Below are 21,146 nucleotides of genomic sequence, written 5' to 3' on the forward strand. Positions count from 1 at the left end.
GAGACGAGAGCCGTTGTAGTGCCGCCTCTCAAAGTGATAGATCGGTTAATACACTTCGCAACAGTGAAGTGATGTGACGTTTCACATCCGCCGGCCGTTTCATCATCCCGCTGTCATATAATCGCGAGAAGTAATTTGCAGTGAAAATTAATCGAATGGCTCATCCTATGTAGCAAAACAGTACACCTTTAACGACTTGTTGTATCTCACCGGTGATCGTATCGATCGTTTCGAAAAAAGAAAACGAAAGCACACGTCACAAGATAGACGATACGTCGGGCGAAAACGCTTCCTTTCGTGAGTTACACACACACACACACACCACACACACACACACACACACACACACACACACACACACACACACACACACACACACACACACACACACACACACACACACACACACACACACACACACACACACACACACACACACACACACACACAGCAAGACGAAATTGTTTACGTGCTTAAAATTACATTTGCGCCGCCGTTATTTGCGGGATATAAACGGCATAAATAAATACATGCTCAAAATAAAGTTGACTGGCGCGAGAAAGAAATGCGATGATTAACGAGAGTGGTATTCGAGTATTGCAACAATAGTATGAAGTGAATCGAGTTCCAACTTAAAATGCGCACAAACTTCTTGTAATACACATCGTAAAATTCCTTCCATCTATCTTAAAATAATTACGATAATATCATGTGAATTATCGAGTGTTAAAAATAAAGAAATAATTAAGAACAATTCACAAGCGATTTCTACAGAAACTATATAAAATTCTCGTTACAATTGTAACGAGAAATTTCCGTTCCGTTTTCAAATGTATGTAATATAGATCCAAAATTTCCGTTCCGTTTTCAAATGTATGTAATATAGATAATAAGCGATATTTAAAACGCAACGAGATGGCGAGAATTTAACTGAGCGACTCATTTGTCTTTAATTAAAGACATTAAATGGGCAACGTAAGCAAAGCGCGGCAAGGCAAAGAGCGGCAACTTTAATTCGTGCCTGTGTAAACGCGAAGAAAACTGACGGAAAAATAAAAACGCGGGTGGAAAGGAGGGCCTTTACTGTTTCTGTGCTGCTTCATCGTGCATACACTAGAAAACCTGAGTTCGTTACGCGTAATACGCACTCCTTGTTGCGACGCGCTGCTTCTTACGCGCCGTAAAAAGAGGCATAAACAGCCAGCCTTATCTTACCTTACACACACACACACACACACACACACACACACACACACACACACACACACACACACACGCACGCACGCACGCACGCACGCACGCACGCACGCACGCACGCACGCACGCACGCACGCACGCACGCACGCACGCACGCACGCACGCACGCACGCACGCACGCACGCACGCACGCACGCACGCACGCACGCACGCACGCACACACACACGCACGCACGCACGCACGCACTATCTTAGAATGCAAGCTTATAAAATTAGAAAATTTCAATTTTGATATAATTACAGATTATTGTATTTTTAATAAATAAATTTTAAATAATACATAAATAAATTTGTATGTTTAAAATTTATATATGAAAAATACAATAATATGTAACTATACTAAATGCAATATTTCTAATTTTATTATTTTGAAAACAGGACTTTTGGATCAATTAACGAAATCATTGATCACGGTTAAAATATTGTTGTTGAAAAAATTATTATGTGTTAATACACATAATAATTTTTTCCAAATAAAATTCCAATAAAATTATTGGAACATTAATGATACGGGACATTTAATTAATAATAAAATAATTATTTTAATCGGAAAAATATAAATGGAAGATATATCTATTTTCCGATAACGTAAGTTTATAATTAAATAAATCTTAGCCAGTTAATTTTATCGAGTATTGCAGCCTTTTGTGAAACGAGTGCTTCTATAACATCACTTCGCGGCCGTTAGGTATCGCAACTGAGAAAAAGTGGAAACTACTTTGCAGCGCATCGAATCCCCGTGAATCTCGTATTTATTCCCCAGAAGTTCGCACGCAACAACGTCACTTCCTTTACCCATCTCCGTCCCCGAATTCTTTTTACACTCAAAGTTTTTCTTGCCTGCTACGGTATGCGATACGATCGGAATAAGAAGGAGGTCGGTAAAAACCGTCGAACGTTTTATAACGCGCAAGACAAACGATATAGTCACGGTGTACATCGTCGCAGTTATCGACACGGGAAGAAATATGGAAAACTGCCTTAGAAAAACGTATTGATCCTCCTTTCATAATAAAGACTAGTCATTTTTATATTTCAAGATATATCAGAGACTGAAATGCCCATCATTTCCCAATGATATATCATCATTATATTTTAAAATGTATAAATTAAATTAAAACCAAATTTATAACGATTATTTATCATAATTTAATAAGAGGTGCCGGAGAGCCATTATATTATTCCATTGAAATTTTATTATCTTCTATTCTTTTAATTTTAAATGCTTATACGATTTAAAACTTTACTGATTTTTATTTTGTTCAACAAAATTCTTACTTAGTGTTGCCAGATAATAAAAAGTTAATAATAAACTATTATAGGAAATTCAGAATTTTAAGATCGCATTATTTTTTTTTTTATGTAAGATCATATTTTATGCTGATCGCACACTTGCTGAACCTTCATAAGTTGTTTTCTATGACGTAAATAACTATAAGCAGACGACTATAAGCGAATAAGTGCGTCATAAGCAAAACTGGATTTCACATGCTCTTGCATTTTCCTGCTCACTATTCTTTGATGCGCTGTAAAAAAAATCAGACATAACGCTTGCCGCTTTATGGTCGATCGTTAAATATTTATGGTATGTCGGGATGTGCATTTATAGAAAAGATGCAATATTAATAACGATAGAGAAGTCAAACGAAAAATAATTTCTCGTATGTGCCATTATTTTAAATCAAGAAGAAAAGCATTTAATTAGCATTTAAGTGTTTAATTTTTACATTGGATTTTATATATTTCATTAATGTGAATTTATTCACGTAATAATCCAATCGTGTAGAAGACTGTGAAAAAAGAAACTACTTTTATAGTTAAAAGAAACTAATGTATATTTTACCGTTTTTAATTTTAACTTGGTAATATAATTAATTGCTTACAATACAATTTTTTCATACAAGCATATAATATACATACTTAATATATGTAAATTTTTCATTAAAAACAAATATTTCTTTGAACACAAAAAGCTGAAATTTCTTTCAAATGTTGCTTCTCGTTGCTTCGATGGGACGCTTGTGTTTAATTAAGGACGTAAATTGAAATACCACGAGTTGTACGTTCGTTTTTCACTACACTCCCGAAGAATCGGCGTAACGTTCGCGATGCATTTCGACGCCAATTCTTTTCACAGAAACGTGGGGCGTTACTCTAAGCGTGCCCGTTTGTCTCTCGCAAAGTACTGAAGCTGCTCTTTGTGTTTCGTTTGCATAGACGCGGGAGCAAAACGATGTAGCGACGCGAAGGAGTTACGTCTATTATTTATACCGCCAGCACGCCAGGAATCTGGAGAGACCAAACAAACACACAAATGATATACCCACTGGCTGTGGCCCAATGGGCGCGCATGCCAATTTCGTAATGCGTATTATCCGCAGAAACCCCTTCCCCTCCCCTTCCCCGTATTGGCAAACATGCGTTATACCCCGAGTACTTCGGGGATAACACGAGTGTCGAACCACGAAAAGGAAGTCTCTAAATCTTACGACGGCGACGTATCGACAAATGTACATGTACCGAATTTATCCTGTTAGACAAAAGTAATACTTCTTTCATACAAGTAGTATTTTCTTCACCGACACCACGGTTTAGCACGGTTAAAACGGACCGCTGCTCAGACTTAAATTACTACCCCGTTGGCTTCTTTTAAATTGCATCCTTAACCCTCGGGAAAGACGAATGATTTTCGACGGACGCGGGAGACGAATGCAGGGTCATTTTGACCTATAATAGAATTTCTATCGCAAACTAGTTTTAGGAAGGAATTATATATAAAATTGCATCTTGGACAACATATACTTTATTTTTTTTTTTAGTTTTTCTATACACCTAATACATGAGATAAGAGATGTCCTTCGAATGCTGTCGTTAATCATTATCACATTCCGAACTGTCTTATCGCTCATGGGTTAAAGTGACCACTTTGCATGTGTCGTAAGAGAGTTAATGCACTTGCGATTGAAAACAAGAAAGAGCGCTGTTTCAAATAAATTCTTATCTGAAGTAATTTAAAAGGAGAAAAGATAAAATTGTTTTCACGATGTGTAAAAACGCCTCCAACAACTATAACTTTTTTTTTTTAATCCGCCATTAAAGATTATTATTTTTTATCCTTTAACTGTGCTTTAGATTTAAATTTCAGATATTGCACAACTTTTGTAGCGATTTTTTTCGAGATACGTGGAGGAGCAAATGGAGAAGACAGTTTATCCACCGTAAGAACAGAACTATTGTAAATGTGTGTACAATGAATGGACGTCTCTGCGCTGTAGTTACTAGATATCGCTTGCTTTAAATCGCTCGTAGAAGTGCACTCCGAGAAAAAGGCCCTCTATAGAAAGATATCGCGCGGCTTTTATCTCTTCGAAGGTATACGTAAACAACCAAACCCATCATAGCATGTATCTGCATCGCTCGCATTATGTATCGGATATACATGCAGCTACATGTTTACATTGTATACGCGCCTTAAGCAGTATACCAGCAAGTATACGTACGCGGTACCAGTTGGGCTGTATCAACAAGGAAATCCGAGCGTTCAGTCGATATTTGCTAATACCTCACACGAATATTGCTCTGTTAGTGTCCACTGACGTATATATAATTGGACTGGCAGTTACGTACGACGTTTAAACAATAAATGACCTAAAAAGTTTCGAAGGGCTTGTGGATTATAATCTGAGAAATTGTAATCCTTTCGATATCTTATTGACACAATGATTGAAAAGCACTTTCAAAGACGACGGTTTTTTCTCGTCAAATTAATCTTATATTTAGACCTTACTATGTATAATCAAATGTTAACATCTTGATGCATTATTTAAAAATTATTAAAAAAATATTTCCATAGATTTATGTAAACACATACACATTTTCTTAAAAATACGAACCCTTAATTAGCGCCCTTTTTTACAAATATTTAACTCGTCGGCTTTGATCACCGGAGGAATATCAAGAACAAATCCGTTTATGAAGTCAGTTGTTTCAACAGTTCAGAGCGCGCAGTTAATAGCAGGAATTTTAATCAAGCTGTAACACGTGGACGATGCCCCAGCAATTACATATCCGCGGAATGAAATGAAAGCGCATTCATTACAAGTGCATTCACTCTTCGCGTTTCATGTACGGCCGAATTCCCGTCTCGTAATTCCGGCACATTTGTGATGCCCGCCGTATTGCAAATTGCCCCGCGTCGTTGTCGGCCGAACTACGAATAATCGACGCTAACGCTTTTCGTTCGTTTAACGGAGGGTGTACGCGTTCCAAACGCGAGGCTCCAAATGCGGGGCTCCAAATTGCCCTTGCCGCATAATGCGCTTATCGCCGAGAAACTGATCGAATCAAAATGCAAATTCAATGAATTATTCAGCAACGTCGACAACGATTCGCCGTATATATTTATATGACCATTCGCCGTATACATTTACACGGCGAGTCGTCACGGGCAAACCTGGCTGCGAGCGAATTACGGACCGACGGACACTGTCACCGGAGGAGCTAATTACATTGCACTACATCAAATAATAATTGATTTTTGTTCGTAATCATTGGAAGTGAGCGCACTTCGCGCGCACTTCGCTTCGTTTGTACAAGCGGAACAACGCGATCATTGTTTGATTTGGCTTTAACGTAATTATAAGCAATTACATAAATAGCAAGGTAAATAAAGTTTACCTCTCCACGAAAAAGAGCAATTTCTTGAGATTAAAAAAAGAAACAGACGATTTATTGTTTCATAAGTAAAACTGTGTACATCAGGAAGGTTAAATAAGTTATCAATTATCTAATAATGTTTCTCTTTGATGATTTATGGTTTTTAGATTTAATTCATTACAAGAAAAAGATAAATCAACACAGAAAGAACAATCCTGCTGGCAAATAAAAAAATTTGCTCAAATAAGACTGACAAGAGAAAATGACTGATAAGAAAATAATTGTTGGGTCATCAAAATTATTATGTTCATAACAACGTTCAAATTGGTTGCTAGAAGGTCAGAAATTTTTGCAGTATTATCATTATGCATTAAGGGTTCTACATAATAATTTTGATGGTCCAACAAAATTATTTTCAGATCTGTACTTGTTTAGATTTTTAGATTCTTTATTAGGTATATTATTTATAGAACATCGATTTTCCAAATATTACATTTTCTATAATTTATATTATTATATTATTGTGATACGTAAAGCTTATTAACTTTAAACTTCAAAGAGATTCAATGTTGCAACTGTTTCAACAAACAATATCTCGACACGAAATTATAAAACAAAGCTATTCTGCCATACATTTCCACATCGTCCGTCACTCAACTCCGCCATTATGCGTGCCATTAAGAAAGTTTTAAGTTACTAAACCTCTTCAAGGAAAATGCTAAACTCGTCGGCAGTTTTCCCTTCTCTCTATTGTGTCCACACAGAGTGTCCATTTGCGAACTTTCATATGTTCTTTTACGGTTATTTCGACTCCGTCGCCGTGCTAACTCATGATTTACAGCGTACATTTCGCCTGTATAATCCCGCATAATCTAGCCGGATACGTGCAAGCGTCAGCCAAACTCGCTCTCTCTGACGACACGGTCGAATTATTACTATCTTCGCACCACACAGTCAAAATTAATTAAGCATATAATGCGCATCGCCGTGTCGCAGAGTGCGAGAACCGCACGTCTGTCCGTCGAAAGGTGAAACTCGCAAATTACTCGGGATTACGACGAGACGAATCGTGTCGCGTTGTGATATAGCACCGCGAGTAATCGAAAATGTTCGCAAATGTCACTGACTTTGACTAGATTATGAGAAATGTCCATTATGCAAGTTGCTTCATAAAACTTGTTAAATAAATAGATTTAGATAAATGAAATGAATGCGCTTAAGATAACTATTTGATACTTAATATAGTCATATAGTCGGTAAAAATTCTTTTCCAAATCGCGAAAGCAATTCAAATGCAAAATATAAAAAAATAAAATACTTTAACTCGATCGATTAATTAACTTGCTGATAATTCTTGATTTTTCATCTTTCAGTTTGACTTTCTTCTAATATTAATAATGATATATTAATAATAGAACTTTCACAGAGAACACATTGAGATACATTTCCTGTATAAAATTATAAGTTTTGCACAACAACGATTATCGCTTTTAATTACTATAAAATGCGCAATTACGGTGTAACAGTATTTCACGCGAAAACTTTAGCGCGTTGTGAGTTGGCGCTTTAGATCCAAGTTAAATTGATTACAACGTTAATCGAATGCCACAGGATAGATCAATAAGGTATCCAGAAAACAAGTGCATAGTTAAACTATATGGAACACGTCAAGGTTCATATTCGAATTGTTCAATTCGAATTGTTCGACAAATATGTGTTGTCACAGTGTCTTCTATCCTTTGCGACAAATAACAATTTCGAGTAGTTTCTTCTTTCTCCCCGAAGATATCGTAATGCCCCCAAAGAATCGTAATACCATCGCGAGTTAGATCGATACAACACAAATACGAACGTGAATAAATTTAAACATAACCATAAGAAATGTGAATGATAAGAAGAAGCAAAGAATAAAATATTTATAGAAAAAATAAAACTCGAAAAAGCAAATAAATCATATTTAATTAAGGCAAAAATTTTGAAGAAAAATACTGTAAAAATGTATATTAAACTCTGATAGATATTTAATAAAAGAATATGATCTAAATATACGAGATAATAGATATTTGTAATAATATTACTTTAATGTGTGGATCATTCAATTTCAATAAATAAATTTTAAAACTTGGTGTATCATCGACTTAAAATTCTGTTACGTATTCGACTTGGAATTACCTTTTGTTTGAGTTTATACTCCAAATTATTTGCGCACTTCTAACAATAGATAAAACAAAAACGATCCATAAAGCCGGCTCTCAAATTTTTCGTACGTGAATTGCTCTCACTGCTCGCCTCATTGATTAAATTCCGTAAATTTATCGGTTCGTTCGATCGAGACAAAGAGCCTGTGAAAACAAAGCGAACGCTCGCGTTTTAAACGGCGAAAGTCACGTTCATTATTGTTTGAATCTTGGATGCTCATCAGGTTACACGCGTAAAAAATTTTTTCGCTTTTAAATCCAATCAAATAGAAATTTTCCAACAAGTTAATCCAAAGTTAAACATTCAAGTCTATAAAAAAAAGAAACAAGTACTTATTTTAATTAAAATTATCAATTTTGGCATAAGATAAATATTTATTTTCAAATTCGACGATAAAACTTCTTCGATAATAAAACTAAATCTGCAATTCCGAAATAAACTTAAAATTAAATATATTCGGCAATATCTGTAATCTAATGTATCCGAAATATATTTCCCTTTTTTATAAAATTCGACATTGTTTTTAAATTGTATACAAATTGGTTGGTATTTTTATTGGTTGGTGTGGCACTCCACACAGATCACTCGTACAACCACCGAAAAAAAGAGCTGAGTATTAATTCCGCTAAACTTGTCGACGCCAGCAAGTGTGTACCCGCGCGAATACCCTTCTGCCATACGATCTTATTAAATAATTCACTGGCCGGCCAGCAGAGTCCTGAAAGCGGAAAATCTGCTTTCTTGGTGTATGCACAGGCCAACGCCTGCTGATTCTGCCACCGGGCGTAAAATCGCCCGGAAAATTAACGGGACGATGTGTCGCGCGAGTTACCGCGCGGAGTCGACGCGATGGTTTGCAAAGGCAACGGTGGATAAAAGTGTGTGTCCGCAACCCGGACTGCGTCTAACGCTCTAACTCGGATTTGTTCCTTTGTTCCGTCACCGGCGTTAACGTATGCGGCCGCCATTATTTTCCTTCTCCTTCCCGACGCTGTTCCCGAGACCACTTCAGAGCCTTCTCTTTCCTCGAGATCGCGGCCCTCATCCATCAGAGCTGAGATTAGAAGGGCCGACGGTATGTGCCACGCATCAAGCTTGATTCCTTCCTTCGGCTGCTGATTGCCTCGATATTGACAATTTAAGTACTCAAGGAACGTATACGTCACGTAACAGGTAAAATTGAAGCAACGGCTAGAGGGAATTTCCGACGCGGAAGGAAACTTGAGATTTCGAACGAAAATCCAAACTATTATGGGTTATTTATTTTCAATATATATCGTAAATTGAGATCGAATCTTATGTGAAAATAAATATATCGTATTTCGCAAATTCATATCATATTACGTTATTCCGTATTAGCTAGTATCTAATTACCATATCCAGTTTGTAACAAATATTGTAATATAATTTAAATATTAAAAAAAAAAATTGAAAACTCTAACTTATGCTCTATTTTATGCTTTCGAACTTATTTTATAATTTTAATACGTAGTGATCGTGAGTTTATCGTTATTCTTTGGAAAATTGCGGCAAGAAGGGAAAACCTAAACAAGAGAAAAGAACGGTATCGGCCTAAAAATACATGAATACGCTAACTTCGCGATTGCACGAACGGTATTCTGGAGAGTTGGTCGAAAGCGAGTGTATCATGCATAAAGGTTCTACTGAAACGCGACACCTGGGACCTCGGGGTGGTTCGTAAGGCACAGCCTTAGCATTACAAATGTTTTGTATGCAAAGTACACACTTCACAAGTGCACACTCTACAAGTATAATGAGCTGGTAAGGATGCGCGTCGCGCGATGATAGAGGCGCGTGAGCTTATTCCGCTTTGAGAGTCAACTCGCCAATGTGTTCAACTAGCGACGATTATGGCAACTTCGATATGTAACGCTTCGGGAAAAATCGTGTTTGTAAATCAAAATAAAATTTTCAATCAATGGCTGCGCACACATTGAAGATTAATTCATTCAAAATTATCCCCATTTTCTGAATCACATCGAAATATTATTTCGCAAATATTTCACAATGCGGAATCGCTTTAATTTTATTTCTAAAAAAAAATGTAAAGACATAGATTGAATAAAAGTACTTGTGATAGAAGACAAAAATTGCACGATTCGTATCACAACGCAACGAAAATCAGTTCCAAATTTCCAGACTTTCGGTTCTTAATTTTTGATAAAATCTCATGACTTAAATTCTCTAACGATATGCAAAATTATTCAATAATAATATTATATGATTTATTTGAAATAACTTATAAAATTATTTATTAATGTATATCAAAAAAATTTTTATGCAAACTTTTCATTTGCTGCATTCGATTGAATCAAAGTTATAAATTAATTTAATTTAAAATTTTTCAGAAACAAAATTATTATTATCAAAGTATATTATGTCGAATGTATAATTATGATAAGCAGAACGTGGTTACATGATTACACCGAGAGATGCCTAACTATATACAAAGTTTAACACATAATTAAATGTTCATAAACAAGGTATATATAAACATATGCACGTCAGATAACCGAATGCAAACGAGAAAAGCATAATTATAAGAAATATGATACAATACATGGCGTATAGAATAATTTTCTATGAGAAAATCAGAATTAATTTCGATATTATATATTGTAAACCATATAATACTGGTCTGCGCGAGACTTTGAATATGATAGATGATAAATCATACATATAATTATATTTGTTACCATTAATATATTGTATGGACTAATACACAGGAATAGGAATAACTTCTATACGTATTGAGGAAATAGTTGCGGAAGTAGTTGCGGAAGTAGTTGCGGAAATGATTGCATTAAATATAATTCACAGGTACAAAGGTCTACTGTTCTAAGATATTACATGCGGTGCTTCAAGTTCCATTCGGTACAACAATTATATGATAATACAATATGCAACCTAAAATGAGTGACTTAAGTCTTCGTCTTATTAAACTTTAATGAAACGTGAAAATATTATACGTTAATCACAAAAGGTTGCAAACATCTTATATACGTCCTTGAACGTGATACTTCGCCGAAGTAGCCGTACTATCCCGGCTTGACGGATAGCATGATCGATCAATGGATAATAGTGGTTCAACACTTGTTTGCAGACTGAGTTATCAATTCCCGGTCAGACCTGCCGCGGACATTTGCACGCTAAGTTCGCTTCAACAGGCTTTAGTAATTCAAGCGTGAAGCTCTGCAAGTTAACAGCCGCGCCGCTTGCACGAACGACTAAATTATGATACGGAAATCAAATAATCGGTTTACAACCTACATATGTCGGTCTGCGCTATATTGTCGACCATTCACAGCGGATTTATACATCCACTCCATAATTCCTTCAGACTGCTCGCTCACATTTTGTTAATCCTGCACGTTTTGCACTAATAATAAAGTCCAATAATGTACATCTAATAGAGAGATTAATAAAGTTATTTGTTTAAGTAGAATGCGTACTGTTAATTATGATGCCGACTAATCGATTAATAAAATATTTATGCAAATATTCAAATATATTAAACGCATATATTTAACATTTTACATTAAAATATTTGACATCAGTAATTTCTGTAATAAAAAAGAAGAATTTAGAGAATTATAACTCAAATAAAAACGAAGACCTAACCTTTTATGCTATAATCATAAAAAATATTATACTATTATATTAATTCTATTTAAATAAAATTTAAAAAAAATTAAGGTATAACATATTTCTTAAAATATAAAATAAATAATTAGATATATAAAAAATAATGTATAAATTTTATAAATGTAACTATAAGAATGTAAATGTAACTATAAGAAGTTTATAAACGACAAATCTTAAAAGATTTTAATTCAAATTTAACATAACATTTTTTACGTTATTCATAGCAAGAATCTATGATAAAAGATAAAAGTATTTTATGTTGCGATGAAAAAAATATTATATAATGCAGAATGCAGCGTGTAATATATCGCGGGCACATAATAAAAATTTTCAACCTTGGAAATAAATGCCGGATTAGGGATTAATTTACTTCCTAGTTGCTAATAATTCGTCTAAAGTTTCAAGAAAATGGTTATTATACCTGAAGCTATGGTTTCCGCTCATTAATAATAATCATATACATCATGTCGGTGCGACATTTAATAGCATCAAGATTATGTCACTAAAATGTTGCAGGAGGAAAATTACTTTAAAAAAAAAAAAGAAAAAAAAAGATCAACCATAATATTTATAAAAGTATTTTCTGAAGAATATATATATATATATATATATATATATATATGATAATCAAAAAATATAACGAATTAAAAATAATAAAAAGTATCTTGAATACTTGAATATCTTGAAGAAAAAAAATTGATTACATATACTCGTATGTATAAACATTGCAAGACTTAGATTTAAAATTAAATATAGTATTAAAATATCTATGTTTCTCAATTTAACAAGACAAAAATAAGCTCAATAATATAAAAAAAGAGGAATAAAATATTAAATCGATATAAGGTATGGTAAATCATCTCTTCAATAAATAATAAACGAGCCATGAAATCAATCTGCATTCTCTGAGCTGTTATTCCTGAGAGTTAATGTACACTTCAGATAAATATACCCTTCTAGCGATTATCGCATTCGACAGTTGCTGTAGAACTCGGAGAAACAACTGGATTTGGCATCTCATATTATAATAATGTAGACCCATCCAAACAGAACTCTCCAACGACCACTATATCCGTTTCCTTATCGCTCAGCATTCACGCTTCACATACAAGAAATTACATTTTGCAATAGATATACATTTCCATAATTTTACTAGAGCCATCATCTCTATCTACATTCATCATTTACGAAATCTCAAGTAATAAATCTTTAATACATTCATTTAAATTTTTTCAAATTTTATGCAAATCTGTATACATATCTAGAATTTATCTTTCCAAAATTTCGACCTTGTAAATTTATTTTTCCAGCTTCTGAATTTTCCTATTCTTTAATTTTTCAAAGTAAAAATCGCAAGATCTTCTATTTTCTAATTTTCTTTTATAATTTCTTTTATAACTTACAAAGTATAAATTCGCAGAGGCATGCACCTAATACTATTTTTAAACATTATATAACTTTACGCAGACGTTTTGCAAAACAGAGTCGACCAAAGTCTGATTGTGCGGGACAGATCTCCTGCGGCCGCAAAGAGATAGGAACGAGATCTCCTAAGCCGGTCGGCAGGAAAAACAGCTTTTCGGAACAAACTACTGCAAAATTCGTTCGACCTGTGCCACGTACGGTCGGTTTTGTGGCTCGCGGAAACGGCCGCCCGGCGAAACCGCAGGGTCCGTTCGTGGCACCTCCAGAGAAACCCGTCAGATTTCCAGCATGCAATCTGCTAGGGACGGTTTTCGCGAACTAAGAACAACGGATTTCAAACAAGTACGACCGCGACTCGTCCGAGTGCACCGGCCTTAAACCGTTCAAAGCTGCACCGGGCGCATCATAAGAAGCGCATCCAAGCGAATTCAGTACACGCCCCGCTTTCCGAACTTTTAGCGTCGATCCTTTCCGTCCCGCATTCGACTGCTGTTGGCAAGCTGCTCGTAGGATTCCTTCGCCGATCGATTGTTAAACTTAGAGTGAAACGTCACGGTGCACTGTCCCCGGATTAGCATAGCTTTGACTTACTACTTTGATTTACCGACCGATATTCACTGCGCGATCGAAAATAAAAGCTTTCAGAATAGAAAAATAGGTGTTACGAAACACTACTAGTTCTTCTTTAATTCTCCTCTACTTTTCATTCTTATTTCTTTTACAATGTGCACCAAGTAGTATTTGGTAAACATAGTACGCTATAAGATATTCTTTTTGGAATTTGTATCTTGTATCGTAAAATATTTATTTTTAATTATTTTTATTCGCTTTATTTCAAATTTAAGAAAATTATCTGTATCATAATTTAAAATCATTTAATTTCCTTTTTTACTTTTCGGGATAATAGCAGACAATGAATCATTTGTCATCTAAAATACAGTTACAGGCTTTAATGAAACCGATTCAAATGCGCTTAATTAGGTGTTAGTTCCAACATACACGATTAATCATACCATTATGGTAAACACCAATAATGACAGTTCTCTGTACTTTGATTATTTCAATTTCAGAACTCAATTATTACAAATCTTTACATAAAACATACATAACAAAAAATATACTATGTGCAAATCAATATTATAATATCATTTTCTACAAATTAAGATTTTTTTTAAATTAAAAAATAAAAATATATATAATTTTATTGCATAAAAAATTATTATATATTATTATTTATAACTTAAGCTACAATTTGAGGTAATAGATCAATAAACAAATTATATTTTTAGCTCTTGTTATATTAAATGCTAAAATTTTTATTCGATGTTACAAAAGCGAGATAACAAATATGTAACATGTCATACGAAAAAAATAGTTTAGTCGGTTATAATTATAGATCAAGATTATGTTTAAACATGAATCAATCAGAAATTTTGATTAAAATTATCAGATTTCTATTTAAATTACCAGAAGTTTTGTTACTTTAAACTGAATCTTGACTCTCAACTTCAAACGGAATTTCTAATTCGTTGAATTTTACACAGAATTTTAATACAATCAACCAAATCATTTTTTCTATAATCTCTTTTACATCCTCAATTTCTTAAACTTTGAGTACTGTAAGACAGAATCACTTTGCCGGCCAAAGTTATAAGACATCGTGTCGCACACTGAATACCAGGTGCAATTGTCTCGAATGCAGTACGAATTTTACGAAACGACATAACAATAAAATCAAAGGAACGTGGAACAGAAGGATCGAAAAAGTTGAAAAATGTGAATGAAAAGCTACTCCAATTTCCAATTTCTAGGACAAAGGAAGAGTTACTTACGAGAAGATACAGAAAATAGCTCAACTCCGAATTGTTACACAGTTCAGAATTTCTCTTTAACATTTTGCGCACTCTAAATTTCTGTGTGATCGTGTGTGCAAATTACATAAAAAATTAAAAATTATTTTCCTTTTTCCTATTAAACTTTTTGAAATTATTTATAGCTAAAATATTAACTGTAATAACTCAGGTTTAAAAAATTCATATCTTCATTAAAATTTTTTTACCTATGATTAACTGATTATCCATAGAAGATGATATGTGTAAATTGCAATCTGGGATATAATATATATATATATATATATGTTCGAAAACGGAATGCATATGACGATAATCCGATTGGCCGCAGGACAGAAGCGAATGATTCGATAATCCGCGGAAAAGTCTTGAATACTTGTCGCTAAGAGGATATATTCTGAAGCTTTGGGGAAAAAAATCCTCCAATTTGTTAAAGGATTTTTACGCGGGTAGTTAAAACCCCTTTAGGATCTCATCAGGAACGATCACGCGGCCAAGTATATTAGAACTTTGCGATATGGAAGTTACTAAATGACACAGAGTATCGTACACACTTAAGTGTTCATAAAAACTGACATTCAATCGCAAACTTGACAACCCCCCGTTTAACCCTAAAAGTTGTCGAAACGATCTTCAATAAAACTTTTCCTGTTTTTCTAATTCTTTTGGGAATAAGATTCAAGATTCATATTTCCACAGAAAATTCCATCCAAAAGAAGGTCTTATCAAATTATTAGAAAAAAAAAAAAAATCACGACTTAATCGCATAATTACCATACATCAACGGAATCTCTCTCATTTTTCCTCTCATTTGAAGAAATCTCAAATGCGCACGTTTGCTCAAACGCAAATTATCTAGATTCACGCATTCACGATTACCGATTCTCACATTACCGATAGCTGGGAAACGCAATGATCCGCGAATTATATCAATTACAACAGCCGAAACCGGCTACTAAATGTCCTGACGAGATCAAACACCGCGGACTGCTTCATAAACGGGGAAACAAAACGCCGCCGGGCGAATGTTTACCACTCGCGGTTGATCACCCCGTGATTGCATCGAATACAGGAAGCCCCGATGCTCTCCCCGAGAGAATGCATACGGGCGAGATATATATGTATGTACGCACATTCACGCCATTCTTATCCAGCGCACAAACGGAGATCGGCCGGAAATTAATAGAAACTGCAATAGCCGGTAACTCGATATGGAATCCATTCAGGACAATACAATGGATTGGTCTCATAGTGGCCCGGCATCCAATGGTACCGTTTCCGCGAAATGGCCGCACATCCTAATTCACCAACCCCTTCTCTTATTCTATTACAATAAAATAAGATTACCCGTCGTACCACACGATGCGTAATGCAACATTGCACGCAATTTTGTACCTTTCAACAAATAAGTAAAGTAAAAACTTTATATTTTTTTATATGACAACGAAGTTGCATTGGAGTTTAAATATCAGCCGTTTTTATGTTAAGTAAGTAAAGATTTTCCTTATGTAAATTTTCTTCATGTCAAGAAATATCAAGAAAAATGAACTCAAATTTTACAAAAAAAAATGTTTATTCAAAATTTGATTATAGCAAATTTACGTTTGCTTTTCCTCTTAAAAAATTTTTTTAAGAAATAAAAGATTGAAAATATAATAACTTCCCCGCGCGTTTCTTGATTCCTAATAGCACCTCAAAAATCCTACTGTTAATCGTTGATCTAAAGCAACAAGCAGGAAGCAAAGTATTCCTGTAGAAACCAGGATTTCCGATTGCACTGTCAAGAGCCACTGAACTGTAAAGCCGTATCTAACAATACTTCCATTGAAATGTTAAACTATATTACAGAGTTGGTCTTTGGTAGTCAGGGATAAAGAGCGATTATCCATAGAAAAGCAGTTCGAGATATGGCGGCGTTGTAAAGTCGGTGCCAGGATAGTTCGATACTGAAATAACCGAGTGTTCGCGAGCAATGGAATAATCAGTCGAGTAATTAGCGGAGTAATTAATGAAGTAATTACTGGAGCGCGTTACAGCAGCGCGCGGTATAACGCGGCCGCGGGAACGAGTTCGCGGATGCATTATGATATTGCGCGAACGACGAGGAAGACAGAGACGATCTCACCATCCACGGGGACAAAGAGCGCGGCGTAACTTTCCACGGAGGAGAAAGAGACATAAAGACGGCCTCTGACTTTCAAGATGGGAATTAATGAATCGGGCCTGAGATGAGAGGTGGAAATTTTATGGGTCGTGCGGGGTGGCGAGTAAAACCGCTAATTGCTCGTAAAAACGTTTAATAATGCCGAAGAAAAACGAATAACGAACCTATCATTATATGCTGCCAACGGAACGCGAGAGAGAGAGAGAGAGAGAGAGAGAGAGAGAGAGAGAGAGAGAGAAGAGGCTCTAGAAGAAAATTGATGCCGACGGCGATAAAATTTTTTTATCTTTATTACTCTCTTTTATTTCTTAGTTGCTTCAAGTACAACGAATAAAAGCGGTGCCAAAAGCTCTACCATAATTAACAAGGTTTTTATAAAGTACATTAAATATATATACCATGTTTAATAGATATATTGTATGTATAATATTACATAGTACATACTAATATTATATTATCTACAATAATAATATATTTTTGAAGCTCTTACAAAGAGCTTCTCTTATCATTTGGGACTATTGTTCTCCGAATATTTCTAGCAACATTTTGTTACGGGATAATCGCATGCTATTTTAAAGCTGCTGTTGAAAAATTAATATGTAAATTTGAATGGATCTATTCACGGCAGAACAAATTTTGAATTTCCCAGATGCAAATTTTTCTACGCTCTAGTATCTTTCCATTTTAATAAAAATTGACATGTACACATGTCGAAATCGTCCCCTTTCAAAACCCCGTGCGTTCCAATATTTTTAAAAATTACTTTTGCATACAAGTCTATATCGCCTAGTATATCTTGTATGCTATTATTTGAAGGGCAATAGCGACACTACCCATTTCCATGTATATAAGCATATAAATGAGCAGTGTCGCGCTATTGCACTACAAAATTTTTAAATCATGCAAATCTTTATAGCGTCTGACAAATATAGATAACACCGCATCATTCACAACCATCAAAATCTCTCTGAATTATCTTTCTCAAAAAATCAAGAAACCACTCAAATTACTTGAAATTAAATAGAATATGAAAAAAATTTATTTCAAAAATTCATTTCAAAAAATTCATTTGAAAATGTTGAAAAAATTCGAGATGTATGTCCTTAATGGACAATTTGCAAACTTTTCACTTGCAAATATTTTCACTATTTATTTGAAAAACAAGATATTGTTGTAACGTTTAACAGTATGGATACAGCGTAATCGATAATATAATATACCGATCATCCCGTGTAACTCGATCGCAACTACCTGCAATCATCAATACCATACATCGCGAACTATATACACCTATACATATCCGTTCGCGCAGGTGGACGACGGGGATCTTGCATTATGCTAATAATCCGGTCGTACATTACCGGCAAAGTGCCCATTATGCCCCGACCATATAATATTCCATGATTTAATTTCGCAAATTTATCGCTTGGGAGATTAAACGAGCCGAACTTTGGAGGGCCGTACCCTTCGTTCTCTTTCATCCGTTACCATCCATCCCTCCGCGAGAAAGAGGGGGAAAGGGGGAGGGGGGGTTACATGCGTTCCTCGCCGGAGAAGCGGCTTTCTTACACGCGACTCGATGCGAGCACGTAGGCGTGGCCGGAATTCCCGCGAAGAAAAGCGCCTCGTTATAACGGCCCCGTAAGATATTCCGCCAAACAACAAATTGCGAAAATTAGACAGGGTTAATATCCCGGGGAAAGCGTGACGTGCGACTAGCGGACCGTTCCACATCTTTTCGTGATGTCACTTTAACAGTCACACCATATTCCACTCTCAGGGATGAACACGAAAAGTACGGCACTCTTCTTTTCTTTAAAATTGAATATTTAGGCAGCAAGACAATGGTGCAAAAAGAAATATTAACTTAATATTTACTAAATATTAACTTAAGAATTATTAGGCTAATGTTTCGTACAAATTTCACCTCACAAACGCGAAATTTGTCCAATCTAATACAAGAGTTAATTCCTAACTTTGACGAGACTACTCTGGAAAATTTTCCGAATGCGTCCCTGTCGCCTTCGTGTGCTGCGGCTTTCTTTCCACTCTAATGGACCATGTTCGTCACCGGGCGACGTGAGGCGAAAGGGAATTCCCGGTTTCCATCCGCGTTGCGTTTTCGCGCAGGCATCCACCCCCATCTCACCCCCATCCGTCCACCCTTCTGGCCGCGCGAACGCGACTTTAATTTCCCGGCAAGAGATATTATCGCGCGGGCCAACTTTCGGCGAGCGGACGCCTCATCCGGCTTAAATTGGCTGTAAAGATTACCGTCCGTTGCCGTCCATATTTCCGGCGGCTGCGCGATCTCGCCGCGCGGAAGAGACGTAGCGTTCTCGTGTTTTGTTAGCTCATTGTTTACGAGACTTTACCGTTACGCGCTGCGCGTTCTTGCAGTCTCGCCGAAAGTTGGTCGAAACTCCTAAAAGGGTATGTTACGATCTAGTTTCGAACGGGCGTACTCAGGGGCGAGCCACGGAGATTACGGTGAGCGGCTAGGCCGATGCAGCCACGAGTGAACTCTTTATTAACGCGTTATCTCGGATATTATTGCAGGAGTTCGCGGAGATTCAGATTGTCGAACTATTACTGGCTAATGTAGCGTGAAACGAAGTTATGCATGTTACATCGGCAGAAGGCGAACACCGCAAATATTGACTTGGTACGTTGTTTATCATAATAAAACGAAATTACCATAATTCACTGCAGACCGAGATAGTTAATGAACATATCTGCAAATGCGTCCTGGAAATATCTGGAGATTATAATTTTGAAAAATTTTTGTTTTGCTGTTAACAAAATTTTCTATATCTATAAGTTCAAAGAATACATTTTAAAGAAAAGTTGATTCTAAAAATGTGAAAAAATTATAATAAAAAATTTTTAAGAGCCGAACTTTTTGTAAATCACTTCATATTTAAAAGAAAAATAATTCTGTAACTTTCAAAAATTTTAAATAATCTCTGATACTTTAATACAATTTTCAACTGGATCGCTAATTTTGTATGTTCATTAAATTATATTTTTCTTCTAAATATAACTGGACTTAATGTATTTTAATACAAATGTTATTCAAGACACATGCGATATTGTACTTGCAAGCAAGCAACAACCTGGATATGTCACGACCAGTTGACCAACTTGTTAACCGAACTTTTATACTAAAACAGTGACGAAATTAATGAATTTTGCAACCTTCTGCTGCAGTCCTTTCAGTATTTGCGCATCCGACATTCATTCAACACTGGTAAGCAACAAACAGTAAGTACAAAGTTATATAATTAAATAACTGAGATTGGAATAGACAGTTTTAATGAGATTTTGCAAAATCACTTCTCGCTAATTCATCTTTAATATCCGAATCTAACGAGTTTTCTTTAGATAATATGAGAGAGAGAGAGAGAACGTTAGTTTTAATTTCAGTAAAACAGAATTAATTCGATAATCCTCAAGATGCGCATCGAATATTACGCCACGTTGTATAAGAGTATTTCAAGGTTAAGTGTAACATTTATTAATGGCGTACACATCGCAAATAATAATTTTTGCACAAAACCTGATTTCAGATATTTTTCTGGAAAGAAAAACCAGTATGCGGATCGGTTTCTTATACGTGCAAAGATATCTTTTATTTAGCAATAAGGAAGGTAATGAAAATAATGACACGCTGAAATGAGAAGGCAGATGTACAATGTGATAAAAAAATGTCATTATATTACCAAACAATTACGAGAGTTACGATAATTCTCATATTATTATCACATTGCAACCATTTCGTTTTTAATAAAATCACACGCTGTAGCAACAATAGAAAATACGCGATATTATTTAATCAATAGAATTTATTTAATCAATAGAATTTAATTGGAAGAAACAATGTCGAATTAAATTCAAAGATTCATTCGTACATACCATGTAGTAATTAA

General features: G+C 35.2%; 1 protein-coding gene across 4 annotated transcripts in view; it reads right to left on the bottom strand.

Moving 5' to 3' along the window:
• LOC105424479 (dipeptidyl peptidase 4 omega) overlaps positions 1-21,146 on the bottom strand; it is a 301,174-nt gene that overhangs the window by 224,142 nt on the left and 55,886 nt on the right. Inside the window, exon 1 of one of the 4 annotated variants that reach the window (XM_089073118.1) lies at positions 3,178-3,214. The exons of the other annotated variants lie outside the window; for them this stretch is intronic. Coding sequence (XP_088929244.1) covers positions 3,178-3,199 — 22 coding nt within the window. The 5' untranslated portion in view covers positions 3,200-3,214. Of the gene's footprint in view, positions 1-3,177; positions 3,215-21,146 lie in introns of those variants that run through there. 4 annotated transcript variants of the gene reach the window in all.

The sequence above is a fragment of the Pogonomyrmex barbatus genome, unplaced genomic scaffold, assembly GCF_055798465.1.
Source record: "Pogonomyrmex barbatus isolate J1 unplaced genomic scaffold, ASM5579846v1 scaffold14, whole genome shotgun sequence".
Taxonomy (NCBI): domain Eukaryota; kingdom Metazoa; phylum Arthropoda; class Insecta; order Hymenoptera; family Formicidae; genus Pogonomyrmex; species Pogonomyrmex barbatus.